Consider the following 23,842-nt stretch of genomic DNA (forward strand, 5'->3'; position numbering starts at 1 on the left):
GCATTCATAAAGAGTGCTCTTAACCTTATCACAAAGTATAGCACAAAAGGAAGAAAAACTTCTATGTTCTGTGTTAGCCAGTATATGGAAATCTTAAAAAATAATTCAGATTTATTAGAAGCTGATAACTTTTAATGGCTAAGTGAAAATGATGGTGACAAAAGAAAGAACCACAGTGGCAATCTGACAGCTGCAGCGTCGGTCGAGTGAAGGAGATGAGTATGCTGACTTTTATTGTTTAAAGGCATATACTACATTTTGAAAATGTCTGTGGAGTCGTCAGCGGGCACAATATTTAAAGTCACACAATCTGAGCATTAAATGCGCACTAGTATCAAGAAAAACTTGGCACTTGAGTGCCAGGTTTTTCTTGATACTGACACTAAAGCAGTAGGACCCTACTTGAGCACCGTGCCATTCGGAGAGTGCTGTATGTTTTAAACAGATTAAATGGGCACTGTCAGAATCAAAAACTTTTCATATGTTGTACATCTTGGCAAAACCTTTCCAATATACTTCATAAAACATTATCATCTCCTTTATATACAAATCATGGCTTATAAAAAAAAGACCACTGGGGGTCCCCATACCATCCAGATCATAATCCTGGAGCATCATCTTTGTCCCAGCAGAAGCTTGGGCTGGGACAAAGTCCAGGAAGTGAGAGCCTTGACTAGCATTCCTCTGTGCTCACTCCTGTCCTATCAGACTCCTTTCTGAAAACATAGAGGAGGGAGTTACAGAGCAGCCCTCAGTGAATAGATGAAGAGACCCAGCACTGCAGCCTCAGGGAGGAAGTAAATGCATGGTGAGTGTTACGCCGAGCGTTCCGGGTCCCCGCTCCTCCCCGGAGCGCTCACAGCGTTCTCCTATTCGCAGCGCCCTGGTCAGACCTGCCGACCGGGTGCGCTGCGATAATGTTCCCAGCCGGGATGCGATTCGCGATGCGGGACGCGCCCGCTCGCGATGCGCACCCCGACTCGCTTACCAGACCCGTTCCCCGTCTGTGCTGTCCCGGCGCGCGCTGCCCCGCTCCTTAGGGCGCGCGCGTGCCGGGTCTTTGCGATTTAAAGGGCCGGTGCACCACTGATTGGCGCATGAGGTTTTAATCAGTACCTTCACCTGTGCACTCCCTACTTATACCTCACTTCCCCTGCACTCCCTTGCCGGATCTTGTTGCCATTGTGCCAGTGAAAGCGTTTCCTTGTGTATTCCAGACCTCCTGCCGTTGCCCCTGACTACGATCCTTGCTGCCTGCCCTTACCTTCTGCTACGTCCGACCTTGCTCTTGTCTACTCCCTTGTACCGCGCTTATCTCAGCAGTCAGAGAGGTTGAGCCGTTGCCGGTGGATACGACCTGGTTGCTACCACCGCTGCAAGACCATCCCGCTTTGCGGCGGGCTCTGGTGAAAACTAGTAGCAACTTAGAACCGGTCCACCGACACGGTCCACGCCAATCCCTCTCTGGCACAGAGGATCCACCTCCAGCCAGCCGAATTGTGACAGTGAGTAAGGGCGGGCTCAGTGCTTGCCTTGGACACACCCCCTCCTGAGCAGTGGATGTCAGTATGAGTGAGCAGCAGAATAGGAGTAAGACGCCTAAAAAGACATGGAAAGCATCTGCATGACCTAGTGAAGAACATATAGAAACATTATTTTTTTCTGTGATATGACAGGTACATTTTAACTCCAACCTCAGCATTTTCCCAAGCTCACTCATAGGACGTTGCCTTGTACTCCATGCACACTGAACCAGGTTGTACTGTGCCAGGATTCATTGCTGAAATGTGCAGGAACTTTTTGTAATATGCCGGCACTAGATGTACCATGCAGACATCACATTGTCATTTTGTGTAATAATAAAATAGTCACATCTGTAGCCACTTTAGAAGTATTTCCTATTAACTATGGAAGATAAATAGCACTTACTTTGCCCATACTGTCCATACTGGTAACTTGCTACTGGATCCATGCTGTAACCTGTTGTACTGTAAGTTGGCGCACAGTAAGACTGGGATGTAGGGAGGCTGTCCACAGATTTGATGGAGTCACTGCGTTGGCTGCAGCTAGCTGAGAGAGAGTTACTGGTTTCCAACCCACTGTGCAGAGGAGAGATAGAAAATTCTGACTGGGACTGTGGGGCCACTCCGCTGGGACTGCTGAGGATGCTCATAACCTATAACAATAACAAGAGCATTAATCATCAAGCATCGCTTTACAAGACAAATGTCATCAATATGCAGATTCTTCTTCACATTAACATTCACTTTTAGTTCTGTAAAAATATCATCCAGTGTAAAGGAAAATAAACCCATTAAGATGCCAGAGATTTCAGAAGAAGAGAATAAAGCAGACACCTTTATCCTGGGGCTATAAAGGTTAATATACAAAGTAAAATGGAATGGAGCTGTGTTTATAATATTTACAGATCTAATATAAAACCCTAGTCACATAAAACGTTAGCTCATTGTGCCTTATAATTAACGCAAGTGCCACTTAAAGGGGTACTCCAGTTTTTTGTTTTTTTTAAATGAACTGGTGCCAGAAAGTTGAACAGATTTGTAAATTACTTTTATTAAAAAAATCTTAATTCTTTCAGTACTTTTTAGCAGCTGTTTTCTACAGAGGAAAATCTTAAATTTTTTAAATTTCTTTTTTGCGTTGTCCACAGTGCTCTCTGCTGACACCTGATGCCCGCATCAGGAACTGTCCAGAGCAGGAGAAAATCTCCTTAGCAAACCTATGCTACTCTGGACAGTTCCTGACACAGACAGAGGTGTCAGCAGAGAGCACTGTGGACAACACAAAAAATAAATTCAAAAAGTAAAGAATTTCCTCTGTAGCATACAGCTGCTAAAAAGTAATTAAAGGATTAAGATTTTTTAATAGAAATAATTTGCAAATCTGTTTAACTTTCTAGCACCAGTTCATTAAAAAAAAATAGTTTTCCACAGCATATAAAAGGTGGTTGAAATGAAGAATCTACATTTTATAATGCCTGCAGAAGAGTTTTTTTCCTATACACTTAAACATGTATTTTGGCTCCAGAAAGTTAAACAGATTTGTAAATTACTTCTATTAAAAAATCTTAATCCTTCCTATAATTATCAGCTGCTGAAGTTGAGTTGTTCTTTTCTGTCTGATAACAGTGCTCTCTGCTGACATCTCTGCTTGTCTCAGGAACTGCACACAAGTAGGGGTTTGCTATGGGGATTTGCTTCTACTCTGGACAGTTCCTGAGACAGGTGTCATTAGAGAGCACTTAGACAGAAAAGAACAACTCAACTTCAGCAGTTCATAAGTACTGATAGGATTGAGATTTTTTAATAGAAGTAATTTACAAATCTGTTTAACTTTCTGGAGCCAGTTGATATATATAGAAAAAAGTTTTCCTGGATAACCCCTTTAAATGGCTGATCCACCTTCTTAACCATGTCAAATTAAAAATCAAATTTGCTAATAGTGTTTGTTAAAAACCTCCCATAATTTCATGTGTATGGTTCCTATGCAGACCTATATGTGTTGTCTGATCCCACAGTAATTATTCCCTTCTTCTAACTAACATACATTTAGTAGGTCTGCAATATGTATGAAAATAGATAGCAATGGAGTGTATTTGTAGTCTGTTACCATGGAAACTCATAAGACTGCATAGGAACTGCAGTTAAAAATTGATAGGTAATATTTAGAGGAAATCTGTCGAGCCCCAGTAAGACACAGAGGAGGGTAGTAGAGTGGACATACGCCTGAAGTATTGGTTCTGCAGCTTGCATGACCGAGAAAACCTTGGTTATTTATCGAAGCTATCCCTGCCGCCAAGTGCCCAGTAGGGGGGGGGGGGGTCTTCTTGTTCCAAGCCTTTTCCCTCACCCATGATTGACAATGTGTTTCAAATACTGAGCAGCGGAGTACCCCTTTAAGTACCGGTTTTCTTGTTCACTTAAAGGAGTAGTCCAGTAGTGAACAAGTGGTGAACAACTTATCCCCTATCCTAAGGATAGGGGATAAGTTGCAGATCGCGGGGGTCCGACTACTGGGGCCCCCTGCGATCTCCTGTACGGGGCCCCGACAGCCCACGCGAAGGGGGCGTGTCGACCCCCGCACGAAGCGGCGGCCGACACGCCCCCTCAATACAACTCTATGGCAGAGCGGGGGTCGACACCCGCTATCTGGCCCGAGAGCCTGGCCCCCATACAGAGAGATCGCAGGGGGCCCCAGCGGTTGGACCCCCTGCGATCTAAAACATATCCCCTATCCTTAGGATAGGGGATAAGTTTTTCACCACTGGACTACCCCTGTAAGCTGCATGAATGAGACTTCGGGTATGGCTCTGCGCCACTTCCCAACATCTTTCTAGGGCTGTCAGCGGTTTTTATGCCTTAAACTGCTGACAGATTCCTTCTAAATAAGACTTTTTGCATTTTAAATGCATAAGAAATGTTGCAAAGTCATAACTTTTCTTTACATTATTGAATCAGTTTTGGAGCCATTCTGAATGTGCAAGATGCCGGTAAACACACAGGGGGACATTTATCATTGGCTTTACACCACTTTAATGTTCTAAATGTTCTAAATTGTGCAATTGCATTTTAAGTGTACAGTACACCACTTTTGGCAGTGAATCTGTAAATTTAGATTTTTTTTTTTTTTGCGCAAATCTGCTTTTTATTACACAAATGTGCGACAGCTAACAGGACATGTACAAATGTGTCAGATGCCAGAGCACAAAGCTTAAACCTCGCTCTGCAGCTCTCTGGTTTCTATAATTGTGCAAAATTTATCAAGTCACCATTTTGTCAAACTGTGTAAATATACAGCAAGGGGTAAAAGTTCCTCACACCAACATTGATAGCCTTCTTAGCTGTGCCAAATACCATTACTACAAATAATCAGTGGCTGTTCATAGATTGTAAGCTCTTGTGATCAGGATCCTCACTCCTCTTGTCTCCTCATAGATTGTAAGCTCTTGTGATCAGGATCCTCACTCCTCTTGTCTCCTCATAGATTGTAAGCTCTTGTGATCAGGATCCTCACTCCTCTTGTCTCCTCTTCATAGATTGTAAGCTCTTGTGATCAGGATCCTCACTCCTCTTGTCTCCTCATAGATTGTAAGCTCTTGTGATCAGGATCCTCACTCCTCTTGTCTCCTCTTCATAGATTGTAAGCTCTTGTGATCAGGATCCTCACTCCTCTTGTCTCCTCCTCATAGATTGTAAGCTCTTGTGATCAGGATCCTCACTCCTCTTGTCTCCTCCTCATAGATTGTAAGCTCTTGTGATCAGGATCCTCACTCCTCTTGTCTCCTCATAGATTGTAAGCTCTTGTGATCAGGATCCTCACTCCTCTTGTCTCCTCATAGATTGTAAGCTCTTGTGATCAGGGTCCTCACTCCTCTTGTCTCCTCATAGATTGTAAGCTCTTGTGATCAGGATCCTCACTCCTCTTGTCTCCTCCTCATAGATTGTAAGCTCTTGTGATCAGGGTCCTCACTCCTCTTGTCTCCTCATAGATTGTAAGCTCTTGTGATCAGGATCCTCACTCCTCTTGTCTCCTCATAGATTGTAAGCTCTTGTGATCAGGATCCTCACTCCTCTTGTCTCCTCCTCATAGATTGTAAGCTCTTGTGATCAGGATCCTCACTCCTCTTGTCTCCTCCTCATAGATTGTAAGCTCTTGTGATCAGGGTCCTCACTCCTCTTGTCTCCTCATAGATTGTAAGCTCTTGTGATCAGGATCCTCACTCCTCTTGTCTCCTCATAGATTGTAAGCTCTTGTGATCAGGGTCCTCACTCCTCTTGTCTCCTCATAGATTGTAAGCTCTTGTGATCAGGATCCTCACTCCTCTTGTCTTCTCCTCATAGATTGTAAGCTCTTGTGATCAGGATCCTCACTCATCTTGTCTCCTCATAGATTGTAAGCTCTTGTGATCAGGGTCCTCACTCCTCTTGTCTCCTCCTCATAGATTGTAAGCTCTTGTGATCAGGATCCTCACTCCTCTTGTCTCCTCATAGATTGTAAGCTCTTGTGATCAGGATCCTCACTCCTCTTGTCTCCTCCTCATAGATTGTAAGCTCTTGTGATCAGGATCCTCACTCCTCTTGTCTCCTCTTCATAGATTGTAAGCTCTTGTGATCAGGATCCTCACTCCTCTTGTCTCCTCATAGATTGTAAGCTCTTGTGATCAGGGTCCTCACTCCTCTTGTCTCCTCATAGATTGTAAGCTCTTGTGGTCAGGATCCTCACTCCTCTTGTCTCCTCATAGATTGTAAGCTCTTGTGATCAGGATCCTCACTCCTCTTGTCTCCTCCTCGTAGATTGTAAGCTCTTGTGATCAGGATCCTCACTCCTCTTGTCTCCTCCTCATAGATTGTAAGCTCTTGTGATCAGGATCCTCACTCCTCTTGTCTCCTCCTCATAGATTGTAAGCTCTTGTGATCAGGGTCCTCACTCCTCTTGTCTCCTCATAGATTGTAAGCTCTTGTGATCAGGATCCTCACTCCTCTTGTCTCCTCATAGATTGTAAGCTCTTGTGATCAGGATCCTCACTCCTCTTGTCTCCTCATAGATTGTAAGCTCTTGTGATCAGGATCCTCACTCCTCTTGTCTCCTCCTCATAGATTGTAAGCTCTTGTGATCAGGATCCTCACTCCTCTTGTCTCCTCCTCATAGATTGTAAGCTCTTGTGATCAGGATCCTCACTCCTCTTGTCTCCTCCTCATAGATTGTAAGCTCTTGTGATCAGGATCCTCGCTCCTCTTGTCTCCTCCTCATAGATTGTAAGCTCTTGTGATCAGGGTCCTCACTCCTCTTGTCTCCTCCTCATAGATTGTAAGCTCTTGTGATCAGGATCCTCATTCCTCTTGTCTCCTCCTCATAGATTGTAAGCTCTTGTGATCAGGATCCTCACTCCTCTTGTCTCCTCCTCATAGATTGTAAGCTCTTGTGATCAGGATCCTCACTCCTCTTATCTCCTCATAGATTGTAAGCTCTTGTGATCAGGATCCTCACTCCTCTTGTCTCCTCATAGATTGTAAGCTCTTGTGATCAGGATCCTCACTCCTCTTATCTCCTCATAGATTGTAAGCTCTTGTGATCAGGATCCTCACTCCTCTTGTCTCCTCCTCATAGATTGTAAGCTCTTGTGATCAGGATCCTCACTCCTCTTGTCTGCTCATAGATTGTAAGCTCTTGTGATCAGGATCCTCACTCCTCTTATCTCCTCATAGATTGTAAGCTCTTGTGATCAGGATCCTCACTCCTCTTGTCTCCTCCTCATAGATTGTAAGCTCTTGTGATCAGGATCCTCACTCCTCTTGTCTCCTCCTCCTCATAGATTGTAAGCTCTTGAGATCAGGATCCTCACTCCTCTTGTCTCCTCCTCATAGATTGTAAGCTCTTGTGATCAGGGTCCTCATGTTACCCCCCTTAGTGCAGTTTATCTATATGTAGTTCAGTACTGGGAGCTGTATGTACTGCTTCACCTGTTCGCCCAGTCCAGAATGATGGCATGGTGTTCTTCTTAACTTCTGTAACCATAACATTGGTGAGGAACATTAATTCATCCATTTGCAGCCAAGGTGCGGGATGCCAGTGTGTTGGATGGCCTGGTTACTTGTAGTCATGGCAGTGGATAGCCCTGAACATTGACTTGTGCCCTGTTCTGCTCCTGACCCCTGTACTTTGCTATCCTTCCTAGTGACCTCTTTTTCCTACCCCTATGGTTTGCCTAAAACTTGTTTAGCAGTTCCGGCATAGACAGGGGAGAGGAGGAGGTGGAGATTGCTCTGAAAACAGGTTAATGTGATTTCTAGAAGTGTTTGAAGCTAAGGTCTTGGGGAAGGGGCAGTATAATCCCCTGCAGTACAGGGGGATCTGCTCCCCCCATCAACTCGCCTCAATAATGTATATTACCATCACTAACCAGAAATCAATTGCATGGCGACATCTGTAAGACTTTATCTGCAGGGCTATCACAAGCCTGTCAGTCTATATGAGTGGCAGCTTTCTTTCCCTCCCCTACTCTTTCGGTCACCCCTTTCCTCTGCTGCCCCATATCAGTCACACTCCATTTAGATTAACCTTTCTATGCCTGACTGCATGGAATGTTTTGCATGGGAAGAGTTAACTGTGCTGCACATCCGTTCAAGTCTACAATGAAAAATCTAAAAAAAAATTGCAATATTTTATGCTTATGAATTATGGATAATGATACAAACTGTATAATAAAAAAATGCAAACTATAGATGCTCATGACTTTATTTGCCTTGTGGTTCCTGCAAAAGCTACAAGGACTACATACCTAGACAGTAAGGAGATAGCTAGGCCTTGTGTAAGCGTTTAACCCTTTTGTGCCGCTAAACAGAGAAGCGGTTCTCAACCTTGCCCATAGGTCACTTGGTTAGTAGTCTGAGATGTGTTCTCACTGACGCGGGGATATGTCCTTTTACTGCCCCTTCCTCTATATCTCTCCTCACATTCACTCTTTCTTCCCTCGGCAGACATTTTTGCCCTCAGGAGGTTTCATCATCCTATCCATACTTTAAAAGAAGAGGAGTTAAAAAAATGTAATTAATTCCCTCTATTTCTGAGCTGGGCCTGAGGGTCTGTGTCCGCGGAGGCTCCAGCCAGGGAAATCTGCACCCTTTATGATAAACCAAGTCAGCTTTAGACGTTCAAGTGCAATTAGGATCCCCCATCTCGAGACCATCAGCTCCTCCAACTTCTTGGGCCGCAGGAGGAAGGGAAATTGAGCTGCAGAGAAAACTACATGAAAGTGGAAGATAGGGATGAAAGACTGTCCCTTGTATACAATGCAGACAGGAACCTTATATTATCTCTGTGGATATAGTATCTGCAGTATGCAAGGATATTAGGAGATTAAACAGCAACTTTACAGAAAATAACACTTTCTTGCACCCTCCAAGGGCATTCTAATTCTCAGCTACACAGCTGATACGTAAATAATAATGAATGACAACCTACAGGAGTGCGACAGTCTAGTGTTATACATGACAGGAGTTCTCGGGTTATTTTAGCCTTTTATTTATTAAAGAAATTGCTATAATTTTCTAAAATTGCCTAAAAATATTGATTATAAACATACTTGTTTTGATGTGTTTTTAGATTGTTCTATTATATTTTACAAAATATAGGAAGGCTCTTGTAAAGACAATCGTTTAAATGCATCGTACAGATGGGCAAGTTAAGAACTTAGCTGTAGGTTTAAAGCAGTGTTAATTTGTTTTTTGTTTTTTTTAGTCATAGTCGTGACGTCATGGCCCCTCAATGCCAGTCTACTGCTGACTGTTGACCCCCATGATCTCTGGGATGGGACCCCAACTCTCTTACTGAGGAGAGTGTGTCTTCTACTGGTAGACCCCATGCGCTCCATTGATTTCTATGGGAACCCGAGTGCTGTATTCGGGTCTTTTCGGCGCTCCTATAGAAATGTAAGGAGTGCATGCCGTCTGCAGCATGCGCTCCTCACTGCGTCCCATCCCGGAGATCGGGGGGGGGGGGGGGCCTGGGGTTGGACCCCGTGCCATCTGCTACTTATCCCCTATCCTGTGTCATACTTCACCTTTAAACAGGCTGTAATAAAAACAGTGAAACTGAGACAAAATCAAGCTGTAAACCTAGCCATAGTTTTAGTCATATTTTAGTCGTCTGAATTGTTATAGTTGACTACCTGTCATGATATTTTAGTTGACTATATCTACAGTAGACTTAGTCAAATATAATGCAAATTCTAATTCAAATTAGTAATGCTTAAATAAGGTAAAATGATTATATACTCCTGAGGTAAATAGCTTTTAACTTGTTATTACTTACAGCAGTGTTTCCCAACCAGGGTACTTCCAGCTGTCGCATGCTGTCCGGGCATGCTGGGAGTTGTAGTTTTGAGACAGCTGGAGGCACCCTGGTTGGAAAAGCATTGCGATTTTTTGTGGGTCAGACTGGTGATCACATGACCCAGTGACAGTAATAAAATACATTGATGCAACAGCTGTTTGGGCATGCTGGGAGATGTAGTTTTGCAACAGCTGGAGGCACCCTGGTTGGAAAAGCAGTGCGATTTTCTGTGGGTCAGACTGGTGATCACATGACTCAATGACAGTAATGAAATACATTGATACAACGGCTGTCGGGGCATGCTGGGAGTTGTAGTTTTGCGGCAGCTGGAGGCACCCTGATTGGATAAGCATTGTGATTTTCTGTGGGTCAGACTGGGGATCACATGACCAGTGACAATAATGAAATACATTGATACAACAGCTGTTCGGGCATGCTGGAAGTTGTAGTTTTGCAGCAGTTGGAGGCATCCTGGTTGGGAAACACTGACTTATTATATGAAGGTTTTTGAACATTGAATACAAACAAAAATATCCGTTCCAATTTTGGCTCATCATAACTTCCTTTTTATTTAGTTTTAAATTTTCACTGGTCTAAAAGAGATAATGATGTAGGAATACATGGTGTATTTTTGGAAACAAGTATGATTTTGGTCCATTGAGACTATAGGCTGAATGAAATAGGAAAAAAAAACTCTTTCCTTCCAATTGCCAATCCTCACCTTTCTATCACCCTCTTCTGGCTAAGCAGGTAGCCCTCCCCTCCTCTTATATCCCCCCAGGGTTTTAGTAATGGAGAGTTCACACTGACTTATTGCTTCAAAACAAGATTTCCTGAGATCTTTCGAGCTACCCCACCAGTGCCCCCCTTCCTCTCCATGGTGGAAGGTTCAATAAACGTGAAAGAGGCAGAATACAAAGAGTTCTGGGAATGACACATCCCAGCCCAGGGCGCTGTTTCTCCTGCTCAGTCTGTGCACGACACTGATCAATCACAGACCTCTATCTGTTCGCCAAGCTTAGCACAGCTCCCTGGGCCTGATCTATACGACAAGGAGGTCAGGCCACCAATAGAATATCTGAGGACAGAGAGTAGCTCGAGATAAGGAGTAGATTTGTTTTTATAAGATGGTGACCCTTTCCTCTTGCACTTCTGGATTCACTAGTCCTCGGACTTGATTTGCCCGGATTAGTTATCCCCACTTTATAATGCATAACTTCCTAAAAGTCTGTTTTTGTTTTCAGTAATATCAGCTGAAAAATATCAACTTTTGATAGGACTCTTTAATTCTCCCTGAGTAGTTTTGACTTTTGGGGGAAAAGGGGGGGGGGGATCTTATTATGAAAAGCAGAAGGAGATGAAATTCTCACAAATGCAAGATTGTATCAAAATGATATCTGTGCAGTCGTCATAAGCAGCAGTCTATGAAGTTATAAGGCTGGGTCCAGCTTTGGGCAGTAAAAGCTTTTGATGTACTAGCTAAATGGATCAGTAGAAAAGAGCAATTGATCCAGCAATTCCTTAAAACATCAATTCTTTATTCCAAAACGATGAAAGTTGCAGGACGAACACACATCACACCACCTAGCCGGTGACACACTCCAAATGACGCATTTCGAGTTTTAAGGAATTGCTGGATCAATTGCTCTTTTCTACTGTTATGTACCAAACTGGGCCAGGCCAAGGATCCGTGTAAGACCAAAGGGAGGTGAGCTGAAGATTTTCCTTTGTATTATCATTAGTTAAATAGATACCTAACATTGGCGTACATCACCGATAGACTAATATGGGATCCATTTAATTGATACCTTTGTGAGCTATTTCATGTTGTATCTGTTAAACAGATACCATTATAGCCTATGGGGGATTGATTACGTTAATAGGCATCCATTTAATGCATCCATCACTTATAGGCTATAATGACTTAACTAATACATTATGAAAAACTGGTTACATAGTTTGTAAGGCTGAAAAAAGACATCTGTCCATCCAGTTCAGCCTATTAAACTATTGCAACTATTACAACATCTGGCTGTAGAAGTTCATTTTCCTAATTTCAGGGAGAAAAATAAAATTCCTGACTCTTTTATTCTGGCATCAGAATAAATCCGTCATAAAACTCAAGATATATGCATAAAACAGATCCTTGTGTCAGGTGCCATACAGTGGCATCCATCACCCGTAGGATAAATTGCTATACAGATTGCATGGAATAGCTTACTTTACTATGCTCTTAAATATTCAAATATATATATTCTTTTTTTTTTCCTTTTTTTTTTCTTTTCTGTATATCAACATAAATGCACTTTTGTACTTTATTTGACAACTGACCCCCTCTGGAGACATTTAACTTCAGGAACTTTACCAACATATACACTAAATGGAGGAAAAAAGTGATGTGAACCCAGCCGAAACTGAACGTAAGCATGAACCCAGCCTAAACTAAACGTACATATGAACCCAGCCTAAACTAAACGTACATATGAACCCAGCCTAAACTAAACGTAAATATGAACCCAGCCTAAACTAAATGTAAATATGAACCCTGTCTAAACTAAACGTAAATATGAACCCTGTCTAAACTAAACGTAAATATGAACCCTGCCTAAACTAAACGTAAATATGAATCCTGCCTAAACTAAACGTAAATATGAACCCTGCCTAAACTAAACGTAAATATGAACCCTGCCTAAACTAAACGTAAATATGAACCCTGCCTAAACTAAACGTAAATATGAACCCTGCCTAAACTAAACGTAAATATGAACCCTGCCTAAACTAAACGTAAATATGAACCCTGCCTAAACTAAACGTAAATATGAACCCTGCCTAAACTAAACGTAAATATGAACCCTGCCTAAACTAAACGTAAATATGAACCCTGCCTAAATTAAATAGAAATGTGAACTCAGCCGAAACGGAATTAAATATGAACCCTGCCTAAACTAAATTGAAATGTGAACACAGCCTAAACTAAATATGTGAACCCAGCCGAAACTGAACTTAAATATGAACACAGCCTAAACTAAATATAAATGTGAACCTAGCCTTAATGAATAAAAATGTAAACACAGCCTGAACTGAATATAAATATGAACGTAGCCTAAACTAAATAGAAATGTGAACACAGCCTAACTGGAATAGAAATGTGAACCCAGTCTAAACTAAACAGAAATGTGAACTCAGCCAAAACTAAACTTAAAGGGGTTATCCAGGAAAAAACTTATCTTTATATATCAACTGGCTCCAGAAAGTTAAACAGATTTGTAAATTACTTCTATTAAAAAATGTTAATCCTTTCAGTACTTATGAGCTTCTGAAGTTAAGGTTGTTCTTTTCTGTCTAAGTGCTCTCTGATGACACCTTTCTCGGGAAACGCCCAGTTTAGAAGAGGTTTGCTATGGAGATTTGCTTCTAAACTGGGTGTTTCCCAAGGCAGGTGTCATCAGAGAGCACTTAGACAGAAAAGAACAACCTTAACTTCAGAAACTCATAAGTACTGACAGGATTAAAAAATTTTAACAGAAGTAATTTACAAATCTGTTTAACTTTCCGGAGCCAGTTGATATATAAAAAAGTTTTTTCCTGGAATACCCCTTTAAACTCAGCCTAAACTAAATAGAAATATGATCTCGGCCCAAACTAGAAATATGAACCCAGCTGAAACTAAATTGAAATGTGAACACAGCCTGAACTGAATAGAAATGTAAACTCAGCTTAAACTGAATAGAAATAAAAACCCAGCAGTGAAGAGATTCTTTATGGTAAGTTTTGTTAGTTTTGTAAATTACAGTATCACACCTGAAAGTAAAATATTTGTTTGCTGCTTGACCATAAAGCATACATTTTTTTTATTTTGTACAGAGAAAAGTTGATATTTTAAACTATAACTAAATGGAAGGAATTTCTGCCACTTTTGTAGAATTAAACTGATCTTTTCTAATACATACAGCTATCATTCATTTATCAGCAGCAGTCATGGATGGATAGTAGCACCATATAGTAGATCCCTTATGCGGCTATAATACTGTCAGTACCTGTAGATGTTTCATACAAGTCAATACAATTTATATCCGCTCTACCATTTGTAAGTTAAGGCAATAGTTTCCAATCCTGTAGGAATTATTCATAGTGATAATTGTTCAAAACTTGTCAGTCAAGTCTAATTTATTCTTTAGAATCATTTCTAAAAACAATCAGACTTTTCTACGGTCTCTCCTGATAAATCGTGTTCGATTTATATGGCTATTTTACATGTGTGCGTATTAAGAAAACAATATTGTGACACATGTGACATTCCTCCATCTTTATCATCCACTAAACTCCAGCTCTTACTGAGTTACTTTCTGAGATTGAAAGTTAAGAAGCAAAAAAAGAAAATGGGGAGAATAATATAAAGAAGAAGCAGAGAGAAGGAGAGGAGATTGTGGAGGGAGGGGGCTGTGCAAGAGGCGGCCGGCTGATTGTTTGAAAGATATGACTATTTAGAGAGAATGACTGCATAAATTTAATTAAAGCGTTTTTCACGCTGCAAATGGCTGATTGTAATTACGTTCCCAGCCTCACTTAGCGGAGGAGATGCTGCCTCTTTGTGTCATGAAGGACAGCCGGCAGATGACAGCACCTATTCAGCAGACTCTTTGTGTCAGGTGTTGATCTGTGGGATGAAATCAGGGGGAATGAGGTTGTAAAGATCGAAGCCGACTCTGGAACAGTCATGTGTGAGCCGGGTTTTTGTGTTTATTACCTATAGAGTATTATTATCAATACACAATAATTTGTTATCTATAATAAATAGAGACTTCAGCTAAATGCAGTTCATCCTGCTACTGTTTGTGATGTACTGATTTCCTATATTGAACTAACATATTCCACTACATTTTTAGTTAGATTACCGTATATAATTTAAATGTTATATTTATAGGAAAAATCTACACTGACATATTACAATAGGGAAGTAATTATTCTTCCCTGCAGTCTTTATCGTAAATGTTAAACTCTTACTTCTTACATTGAAAATCAAATCATAGTTTTTCAAAAATTTCACATGTCCATGGTAGTTGTACAGAAGATGTAATGGTAGCCTGTCAGTTATGGGATTTGTTAGGTGTTAGAGCTGTACTACAAGTTATATATATATTTGTAAGGGTGCATCCATACCACGTTTTTGCAATACAGTTCCCGTATACATTTTCTATGTGAAAACCGTATGGAACCGTATTGGAAAACATATGCATTGACTCTCCATTGAAAACCGTATGCCAAAAGATGCATCAGGTTGTGTCCGTTTTGCATCCTGTACCCAAAACTGCAGCCTACCACGGTTTTAGGTCCGGTTGAAGAACTGTATTAAACCGTATACGTTTTTTTTTTTTTTACATGGGAGTCAATGGGAACCGTACAGAACTGTATGTGCATACAGTTTCATCCGATTTTCACCATACGGTTTTTGACTTTGCACAGTTTTTTTTCTTGGAATTTCAATCAAACAAGTAAAACTTTATTCAAAATGGAGTGAAAAGTTAAAAACGTATACATTTTTTTCTTAAAAAACGGATGCAACCGGATGTCAGTTTTCAAACCGTATACGGTTTTTATCTGTATACGGGTTAAAATTTGTACACACGTTTTGATACAGTTTAGTCAGGTTTTGAGAAATCTGTTTTTCCTCAAAAATCTGATACGGGAACTGTATTGCAAAAACGTGGTGTGAATGCAGCCTAAGTATGTAACTCTAATACAGTCTGGGACCCCTTATGGTGACAGCTCACAACACCACACATGCAAACCACTATGGCAATGGTCTTCAACCTGCGGACCTCCAGATGTTGCAAAACTACAACTCCCAGCATGCCCGGACAGCCAACGGCTGTCCGGGCATGCTGGAAGTTGTAGTTTTGCAACATCTGGAGGTCCGCAGGTTGAAGACCACTGCACTATGGGATAATGTATCCATGCCTACACCAAAAAACCTGGTGCAAAAAAAAGTGCAAATTTTTGCTCAGCGCTAAAAAATTTTACGCAAAACACAGGAAGACTTGTTTCCACACATGAACAACTGCTCAAAAATGTCACCAATCTACACAAAATCCATTGCCAAATCCCCCTTCAGTACTTTGGAGAACATTTATTGTCTTATTTTTCCATAAATCTTTACAAAGAAAGTTTATTAAATGGCAATCTCCCCAAGTTAGTCCATTGTGTCATGTTTTTGTTTACAGCAATGCGTTTATCTATATGTTCTTAATTAACGTCCAGGGGTTATAATACATTCCTCCTCATGAAAAGCAGTGTCAGGAGTTTGAGAAATTCTTTTGCACATGTTCTGGAAGCCAAGTGTTGCTTGCTGAGTGCAGCGTGACTATCTGTGTGCGAGGAATGAGGAGGCTGCAGGCGCAGAGTCTTTTGGGCTAATTGAGGCAGATTAGGATACAGATTGGCAGTGACAGAAACTGGGCAGTGACAAGGAGGGGACAGTGAGGGCCGATTAACAGCCGCGAAAACAAGCTGTCACATCTCACAAGACGTTAAATCTGCACAGCACTGAAACGCGTCAGCTCCATTAACCTGCTTCCCCCCAGCTCCCTCTGTCCATCTATCTCTATTTACTCTAATTTAATTTGGAAGAACTGTTACTTCATTCCCCACTTCCGAGCCCTTGTTTTACCTTTGTTCTTGCTATTATTGAGTTAATGTATAGAATGAACATTATGAATTTGGGGACCTCTTAATGTGGACTAAATATGTGCAGATTGGTTCAGGACTAAACAAAAGCAATTTTTCAGATTTGATTTACGATTTTCAAACAAATATATCATACAGAGTAAACCTTTTTTGACTGAAAATAACTTTATTTGCAATCAGTCGTCAATCACTCATGTTATAAATAATTTATTCAAAATATATGTTTCATTGGTCGTAAAATGTGACAAAGTTTTCTTTCTATTCTTTTCTATTAGTAATTACGGTATTAGCCCTGTAATTGTCATTGGCTTTATATAACTGAGGAGACTTTTCATGATCTGATCAAATTTTTAGATATTTTTTTTATATTTTATATTTTTCAGTTGTAGAAAATTGCTTTAATAAAGAGTGGAAATGAGACAAAAGTTACAATTAATGATTATTTTTTTTTTTAAATAACAAGAAATTTGTAGGGATTTGTACGTGTCAGTCCTGGCCATTCTGTTACCCAGTTGACATGTAGAATAAATTTTTTCTGCATTGTGGCTTCCTAATGAACCTGTAGGACCTCATTGACTTAAAGGGGTACTCCGGTGAGAATTTTTTATTTTTTCAAATCACATCCTGTTTCAGAGTTAAACAGATTTAAATGACATTGTAAATGACTTCTATGTAACAATATTAATCCTTCTAGTACCTATCAGCTGCTGTATGCTCCACAGGAAGTTGTGTAGATCTTTCCTGTCTGACCACAGTGCTCTCTGCTGACACCCCTGTCCATGTCAAGAACTGTCCAAAGCAGGAGCAAATCCCCATAGCAAAACTCTCCTGCTCTGGACAGTTCCTCGAAATGCGCCATCTCATAGACAGCAATGCATTTCCGAGCAGAACAGAGCAGCAGAATCCCATTGAAACCAATGGGACTCTCCTGCTGCGGAATGTCCCTGCAGAATTCCGCACAGACATTCTGCCGTGTGAACATACCATAAGGGTAAGTTCACAAGTGGAAGATTTGTTGGATACATTTCTGTAAGGCTATGTAAACCCTACGGAATGTCCACATGAAGAATCTCCGTGCAGACATTCTGAAAACTGCAAGCGCTGTCATAAACATGGCGGCGCTAGGACGGCTATGCATTCTGTGCGGAGTCCACAGAAAGGCTAGGTTCACACTGCGGAATCTCTCAGAAAATTTCCGCCCTGAGATTGAATCAGTCGGCACTAGGACCGCGCGGACACTGCAGTCTCCAATAGATTGCAATGTGTTCTGCGAGTATTTCCGCCTGAAGAATGAGCAACGCCATTCTTCTGGCGGAAATTTTCAAGCGGATTTTGCGTTCACAAATTCCGCTTCACAAATTCCAAAGTGTGAATTTGTGAACGGAAACCCATTCACTATACTATACATTTAAGTAAGCGGAATTTCTGCCTGCAATTTCAAAGTGGAATTGCTGGCAGAAATTCCGTAGTGTGAACTTAAGCCAAAGAATGAACATGTTCATTCTTTCTGCGGACACGGAAAACGGAATTTCGGTGCGGGGAAACATCTGGCACAAAAATTCCGATGTGTGCACAGCCCAGCAGAATCCCGTTGAATTCAACTGAACTCTGCTGCAACGGAATCTCTGCACAGATTCCGCACGTGTGACCATGGCCTCGCCGTTCTAATGCATCTGAATGGTATTTGTAAATTGACCTGCATATACCGTGGAAAGCTATTCGATGTGCACAGTGGATTTTCGGTCACAGAAGTATCTGCCTGCATCAAACTTCTATAGTAGTGTTTCCCAACCAGTGTGTCTCCAGCTGTTGCAAATCTACAACTCCCAGCATGCCCGGACAGCCTTTGGCTGTCCGGGCATGCTGGGAGTTGTAGTTTTGCAAAAGCTGGAGGCTCAATGGTTGAAAACACTGGTCTATAGCAGATGTGTTATGTAATCTACTTTACATTAACCCTATATATCAACTGTAAAATGGTGATCAGATATGTTGGACATGACATTTATGATGGTCAGTAACGAGAATCGCTCCCCTAACCATTATGTGTAGCATACTGGACTATATGTAGACAGAATAAGTAGGGGCTTGGGTGAAATTACATTGTTACACGTGGATTCTGCAGTAACAATCTGTGACAAATACGCAATGGAATGAGCATTCTGCGAACGTCGAAATCTGCATTATGCCATAAAACGTCCGAAGCATGTGGAGGAGATTGTTAAATCTGATACTGTAATGTGCTGCAGGTTATACGGGTGCAGATCTGGCGTTTGCGAATTCATCCTAAGTGTCAAAAGTATTAGAAAGAGGTCAAGTGCTTTCAGCAGAACCATGGGTGGTCTTTAGATGTGCTATATAGGCTGATCCTAATCCACACAATGATTTTTTTCCAGCATTTTTTTGGTTAGTAAAAAAAAAAAAAAAAAAAGTTTTTTTGTTTTTGTTGTTTTTTATTTTTTTTATTTGTGCTTTATAAAGCTGTATCTTTAATTTGCATCTTTTTCTGTGCCAGTTCCACTCTTATCCTGACCAAAATACTGTTTGTGAACATAACTTTACGGTGCATTTTTCATTTCACGACTCGGCTATTATCTTACTGCAGTGGTTGCCGTCCCCTTTAAAATTTTATAAAAACTAATGTGTGAAACCATCCTTGTAGTTATAGTCAAAACCTTTTTTAATCCATTGTGTATGTTACAATGTTGCAGCCAGATTTGTATGTAAGAAGACAGAATAAAGCAGAGCCATTATGTGGTCGTGAGTCCTGAGACTAAAAACCGGTAAAAAAAAAAGTGTTGACCTGCTCTATCATTTTATTATGATGATCGCCACTTATCCAGCGGATTGTGAATTCAGTTTTGGACTTTGCTCCTTGAATGTCTTTTGGGAAGAAGAGGCATATAAATAGTCGCTCTCTGCAGCCACTTCAGACGGACAGCGGAGGAGGGAGGGAGCTGCTGCTGCTGCGCTGGAAATGTCAGGGCAAATTATTCTTGACAGTGTTAATATCTGCACCTCCTCGCAGTAATTACATGTAAATAAATAGTGAAGTGTCTCTCAGCTGGAGCTGAATCCCCTAACCAGATGAGGCTGCTGTGTTTACAGATGGCCTCCAGAGTGCACACTCCTCCGCACACCCCCAGAGAGTTTACACTTTTCCTCACATCCCCAGAGAGTGCCCACTCCTCCACACACCCACAGAGAGTGTACACTCTTCCTTACACCCCTAGAGAGTACACACTCCTCCGCACACCCCCAGAGAATGTACACTCTTCCTCACACCCCTAGAGAGTGCACACTCCTCCTCACACCCCCAGAGAATGTACACTCTCCCTCACACCCCCAGAGACTGTACACTCTTCCTCACACCCCTAAAGAGTGCACACTCCTTCTCTCACCCCCAGACTATGTACACTCTTCCTCACACCCCTAAAGAGTGCCCACTCCTCCGCACACCCCCAGAGAATGTACACTCTTCCTCACACCCCTAAAGAGTGCACACTCCTCCTCACACCCCAGAGAATGTACACTCTTCCTAACACCCCTAAAGAATCCCCACTCCTCTTCACACCCCCAGAGAATGTACACTCTTCCTCACACCCCTAGAGAGTGCACACTCCTCCTCACACCCCTAGAGAGTGCACGCTCTTCCTCACACCCCCAGAGAATGTACACTCCTCCTCACACCCCCCAGAGACTGTGCACTCTTCCTCACACTCCTAAAGAGTGCCCACTCCTCCGCACACCCCCAGAGAATGTACACTCTTCCTCACAACCCTAGAGAGTGCACACTCCTCCTCACACCCCCAGAGAATGTACACTCTTCCTTACACCCCTAAAGAATCCCCACTCCTCTTCACACCCCCAGAGAATGTACACTCTTCCTCACACCCCTAGAGAGTGCCCACTCCTCCTCACACCCCCAGAGAATGTACACTCTTCCTCACACCCCCAGAGAATGTACACTCCTCCTCACACCCCCAGAGAATGTACACTCTTCCTCACACCCCCAGAGACTGTACACTCTTCCTCACACTCCTAAAGAGTGCCCACTCCTCCGCACACCCCCAGAGAATGTACACTCTTCCTCACACCCCTAAAGAGTGCCCACTCCTCCGCACACCCCCAGAGAATGTACACTCTTCCTCACAACCCTAGAGAGTGCACACTCCTCCTCACACCCCCAGAGAATGTACACTCTTCCTTACACCCCTAAAGAATCCCCACTCCTCTTCACACCCCCAGAGAATGTACACTCTTCCTCACACCCCTAGAGAGTGCCCACTCCTCCTCACACCCCCAGAGAATGTACACTCCTCCTCACACCCCCAGAGAATGTACACTCTTCCTCACACCCCCAGAGACTGTACACTCTTCCTCACACCCCTAAAGAGTGCACACTCCTCCTCACACCCCCAGAGAATGTACACTCTTCCTCACACCCCTAAAGAGTGCACACTCCTCCTCACACCCCAGAGAATGTACACTCTTCCTAACACCCCTAAAGAATCCCCACTCCTCTTCACACCCCCAGAGAATGTACACTCTTCCTCACACCCCTAGAGAGTGCACACTCTTCCTCACACCCCCAGAGAATGTACACTCTTCCTCACACCCCTAGAGAGTGCACACTCCTCCTCACACCCCCAGAGAATGTACACTTTTCCTCACACCCCCAGAGAATGTACACTCTTCCTCACACCCCCTGAGAGTGCACACTCCTCCGCACACCCCCAGAGAATGTACACTCTTCCTCACAACCCTAGAGAGTGCACACTCCTCCTCACACCCCCAGAGAATGTACACTCTTCCTTACACCCCTAAAGAATCCCCACTCCTCTTCACACCCCCAGAGAATGTACACTCTTCCTCACACCCCTAGAGAGTGCCCACTCCTCCTCACACCCCCAGAGAATGTACACTCCTCCTCACACCCCCAGAGAATGTACACTCTTCCTCACACCCCCAGAGACTGTACACTCTTCCTCACACCCCTAAAGAGTGCACACTCCTCCTCACACCCCCAGAGAATGTACACTCTTCCTCACACCCCTAAAGAGTGCACACTCCTCCTCACACCCCAGAGAATGTACACTCTTCCTAACACCCCTAAAGAATCCCCACTCCTCTTCACACCCCCAGAGAATGTACACTCTTCCTCACACCCCTAGAGAGTGCACACTCTTCCTCACACCCCCAGAGAATGTACACTCTTCCTCACACCCCTAGAGAGTGCACACTCCTCCTCACACCCCCAGAGAATGTACACTTTTCCTCACACCCCCAGAGAATGTACACTCTTCCTCACACCCCCTGAGAGTGCACACTCCTCCTCACACCCCCAGAGAGGGCCCAACTCCTCCGCACACCCCAAGTAAGTACCCTCTCTTCTTCACCCTCCCTCCCTCCCCCCCCCCCCCAAAGAATGTCCACTCCTCCTCACCCTCCCAGAGAATGTCCACTCCTCCTCACCCCCCCCCCAGAGAGTGCCCACTCCTCTTCACACTTCCAAAAAGTGCCTAGTCTTCCGCACCCCCGCCCAGAGAATGTCCACTCCTCCCCAGAGAATGGCAACTTCTTATAACACCCCGCCAGAGAGTGGCCACTCCTCCGCACACTCCACAGTGAAAATCTACTCCTCCCCGCACCCCCCAAAGTGTGCCCAGTGCCCCCCCCCCCCCCAGAGAATGCCCACTCCTCCTAACTTCTCCTGAGAGTGCCCACTCCTCTGCACACCTCCTTACTGGGGTGCACACATGGCATTCACCCTTAGCCAGCGCGCCACATAAACCCACTTTACTGACTGGTTTGCATTTTTGGAAAGGCTAAAGTCAGCAAAAATAACAGAGGCTTTTGTAATACAGAAAAAAATTATACAAAGCATTACTGAAAATGTGGTTTACACCAAACAGCCCTTATCTGATGCAGAGTTTACAGAAATAGATACTTTGTGCTTTTATTTATTTCTTTCCCATAAATCTGTATTTTCTGTTACAAAAGATAAGCCTAAATTAGTGTTTAAAACCTGATCAGCTTGCATGTATTTTCCTCCTTTACAAAGAACAGATAGGGAATGCTTTTCATCCTGGTATTTAGTAAGCTGCCCCTAGTACTAGAGGATAAATCTATTATGATTTATTGTACTGAATTCTGCTCTATCTCCAGAGCCACAGTGATCTGTGGATTCCAGCAAAAGGAAAATGATAAAGTGCAGAAATAGAAGAACTATAGGGGATTTATCATTACTGCATTTTCTGCTCCACTTTTCTAGCCTATACTTCTTTCCTATGTTGATAGTAAACGTGCCTAATATATCATATTACTGTATAATTATGGATAAATTTGGCGCATTTTTCAAACCACTTTTTTTTTGCCTTGTGGATTTGTTTTTTTATCACCAAGCTTTAAAAAGTGGCAAATAATTTATAAATGGTATCTAAAAAGAGCAAGTCAATTTCCAACTAGTGATTGGCTTAGTGGGCAAGTGGACACGTCACCATGGGTAAGTATTGTTTCTTTTTAGCAGCTTCACAGTAAAAAATGTTCATGAATACACACTTAAAGGGTTATCCAGGATTTGAAAAACATAGCTACATTTTTACCAAAAACAGCAACACACCTGTCCTCAGGTTATGTGTAGTAGTGCAACTCTGCTTTATTCTCTTCCAAAAACGTATGTAAAATTAAACTCTGTGGGAACTAAGGGACATTGTCACATTCAACCCATATTCCTGCTGTAAGGCTGAGTTCACGGATGTGAGAATGATTCTAGGCCTCACTAAATCCACTCACAATTCGCACCTAATGTAAGTGAGTGGGGTATTTTATACACTATTCACATGCAGCAATAAAATATGTGTGCAATAATAACCAGGATTTTAGAATATGTGGTATTCTTATAATTCCACGTAGGAATGTCACAGATTACCCTCAGTGGTGCTAATCCATGTGAGGATCTGTCAGCACATCCAGATATTCCATCGTCCGCCTTAGATTTCTGCTGCAGATTTTCCTATGGGGAATCCTAAACATGTAAACATAAATGGTTTGTTTGCATGTAACCTATTGTATCCTTTTTAGCCGCCTTACTTTACACTGTTGGGTAAACTAAAGCAATCCTGTTACTGCATCTAAAAGGGACCTGTGGATTTCTGGTTTTGCAAAAATTCTGAAGAAAAAGCAACAGTGACACCTGCAGGTATTACTATTTCCAATGCTGTATCTGGAAGGTTTGCTTAAAGGGGTTTTCCGGTGGATATTTATTCTTTTAAATCAATTGGTGCCAGAAAGTTAAACAGATTTGTAA

The 23,842-nt window shown here is 42.4% G+C and overlaps 1 protein-coding gene and 1 long non-coding RNA gene across 17 annotated transcripts in view; one reads left to right on the plus strand and one right to left on the minus strand.

The window, feature by feature from the left end:
* LOC130294460 (uncharacterized) overlaps positions 1-23,842 on the plus strand; it is a 189,308-nt gene that overhangs the window by 18,067 nt on the left and 147,399 nt on the right. The gene's annotated exons all lie outside the window — the stretch shown is intronic.
* PAX7 (paired box 7) overlaps positions 1-23,842 on the minus strand; it is a 169,657-nt gene that overhangs the window by 3,815 nt on the left and 142,000 nt on the right. For all 8 annotated transcript variants that reach the window (XM_056544285.1, XM_056544287.1, XM_056544281.1 and 5 more), the window contains exon 8: positions 1,930-2,176. In XM_056544285.1, coding sequence (XP_056400260.1) covers positions 1,930-2,176 — 247 coding nt within the window. The remainder of the gene's footprint in view (positions 1-1,929; positions 2,177-23,842) is intronic.

This window comes from Hyla sarda, chromosome 10 (assembly GCF_029499605.1).
Source record: "Hyla sarda isolate aHylSar1 chromosome 10, aHylSar1.hap1, whole genome shotgun sequence".
NCBI classification, from domain to species: Eukaryota; Metazoa; Chordata; class Amphibia; order Anura; family Hylidae; genus Hyla; species Hyla sarda.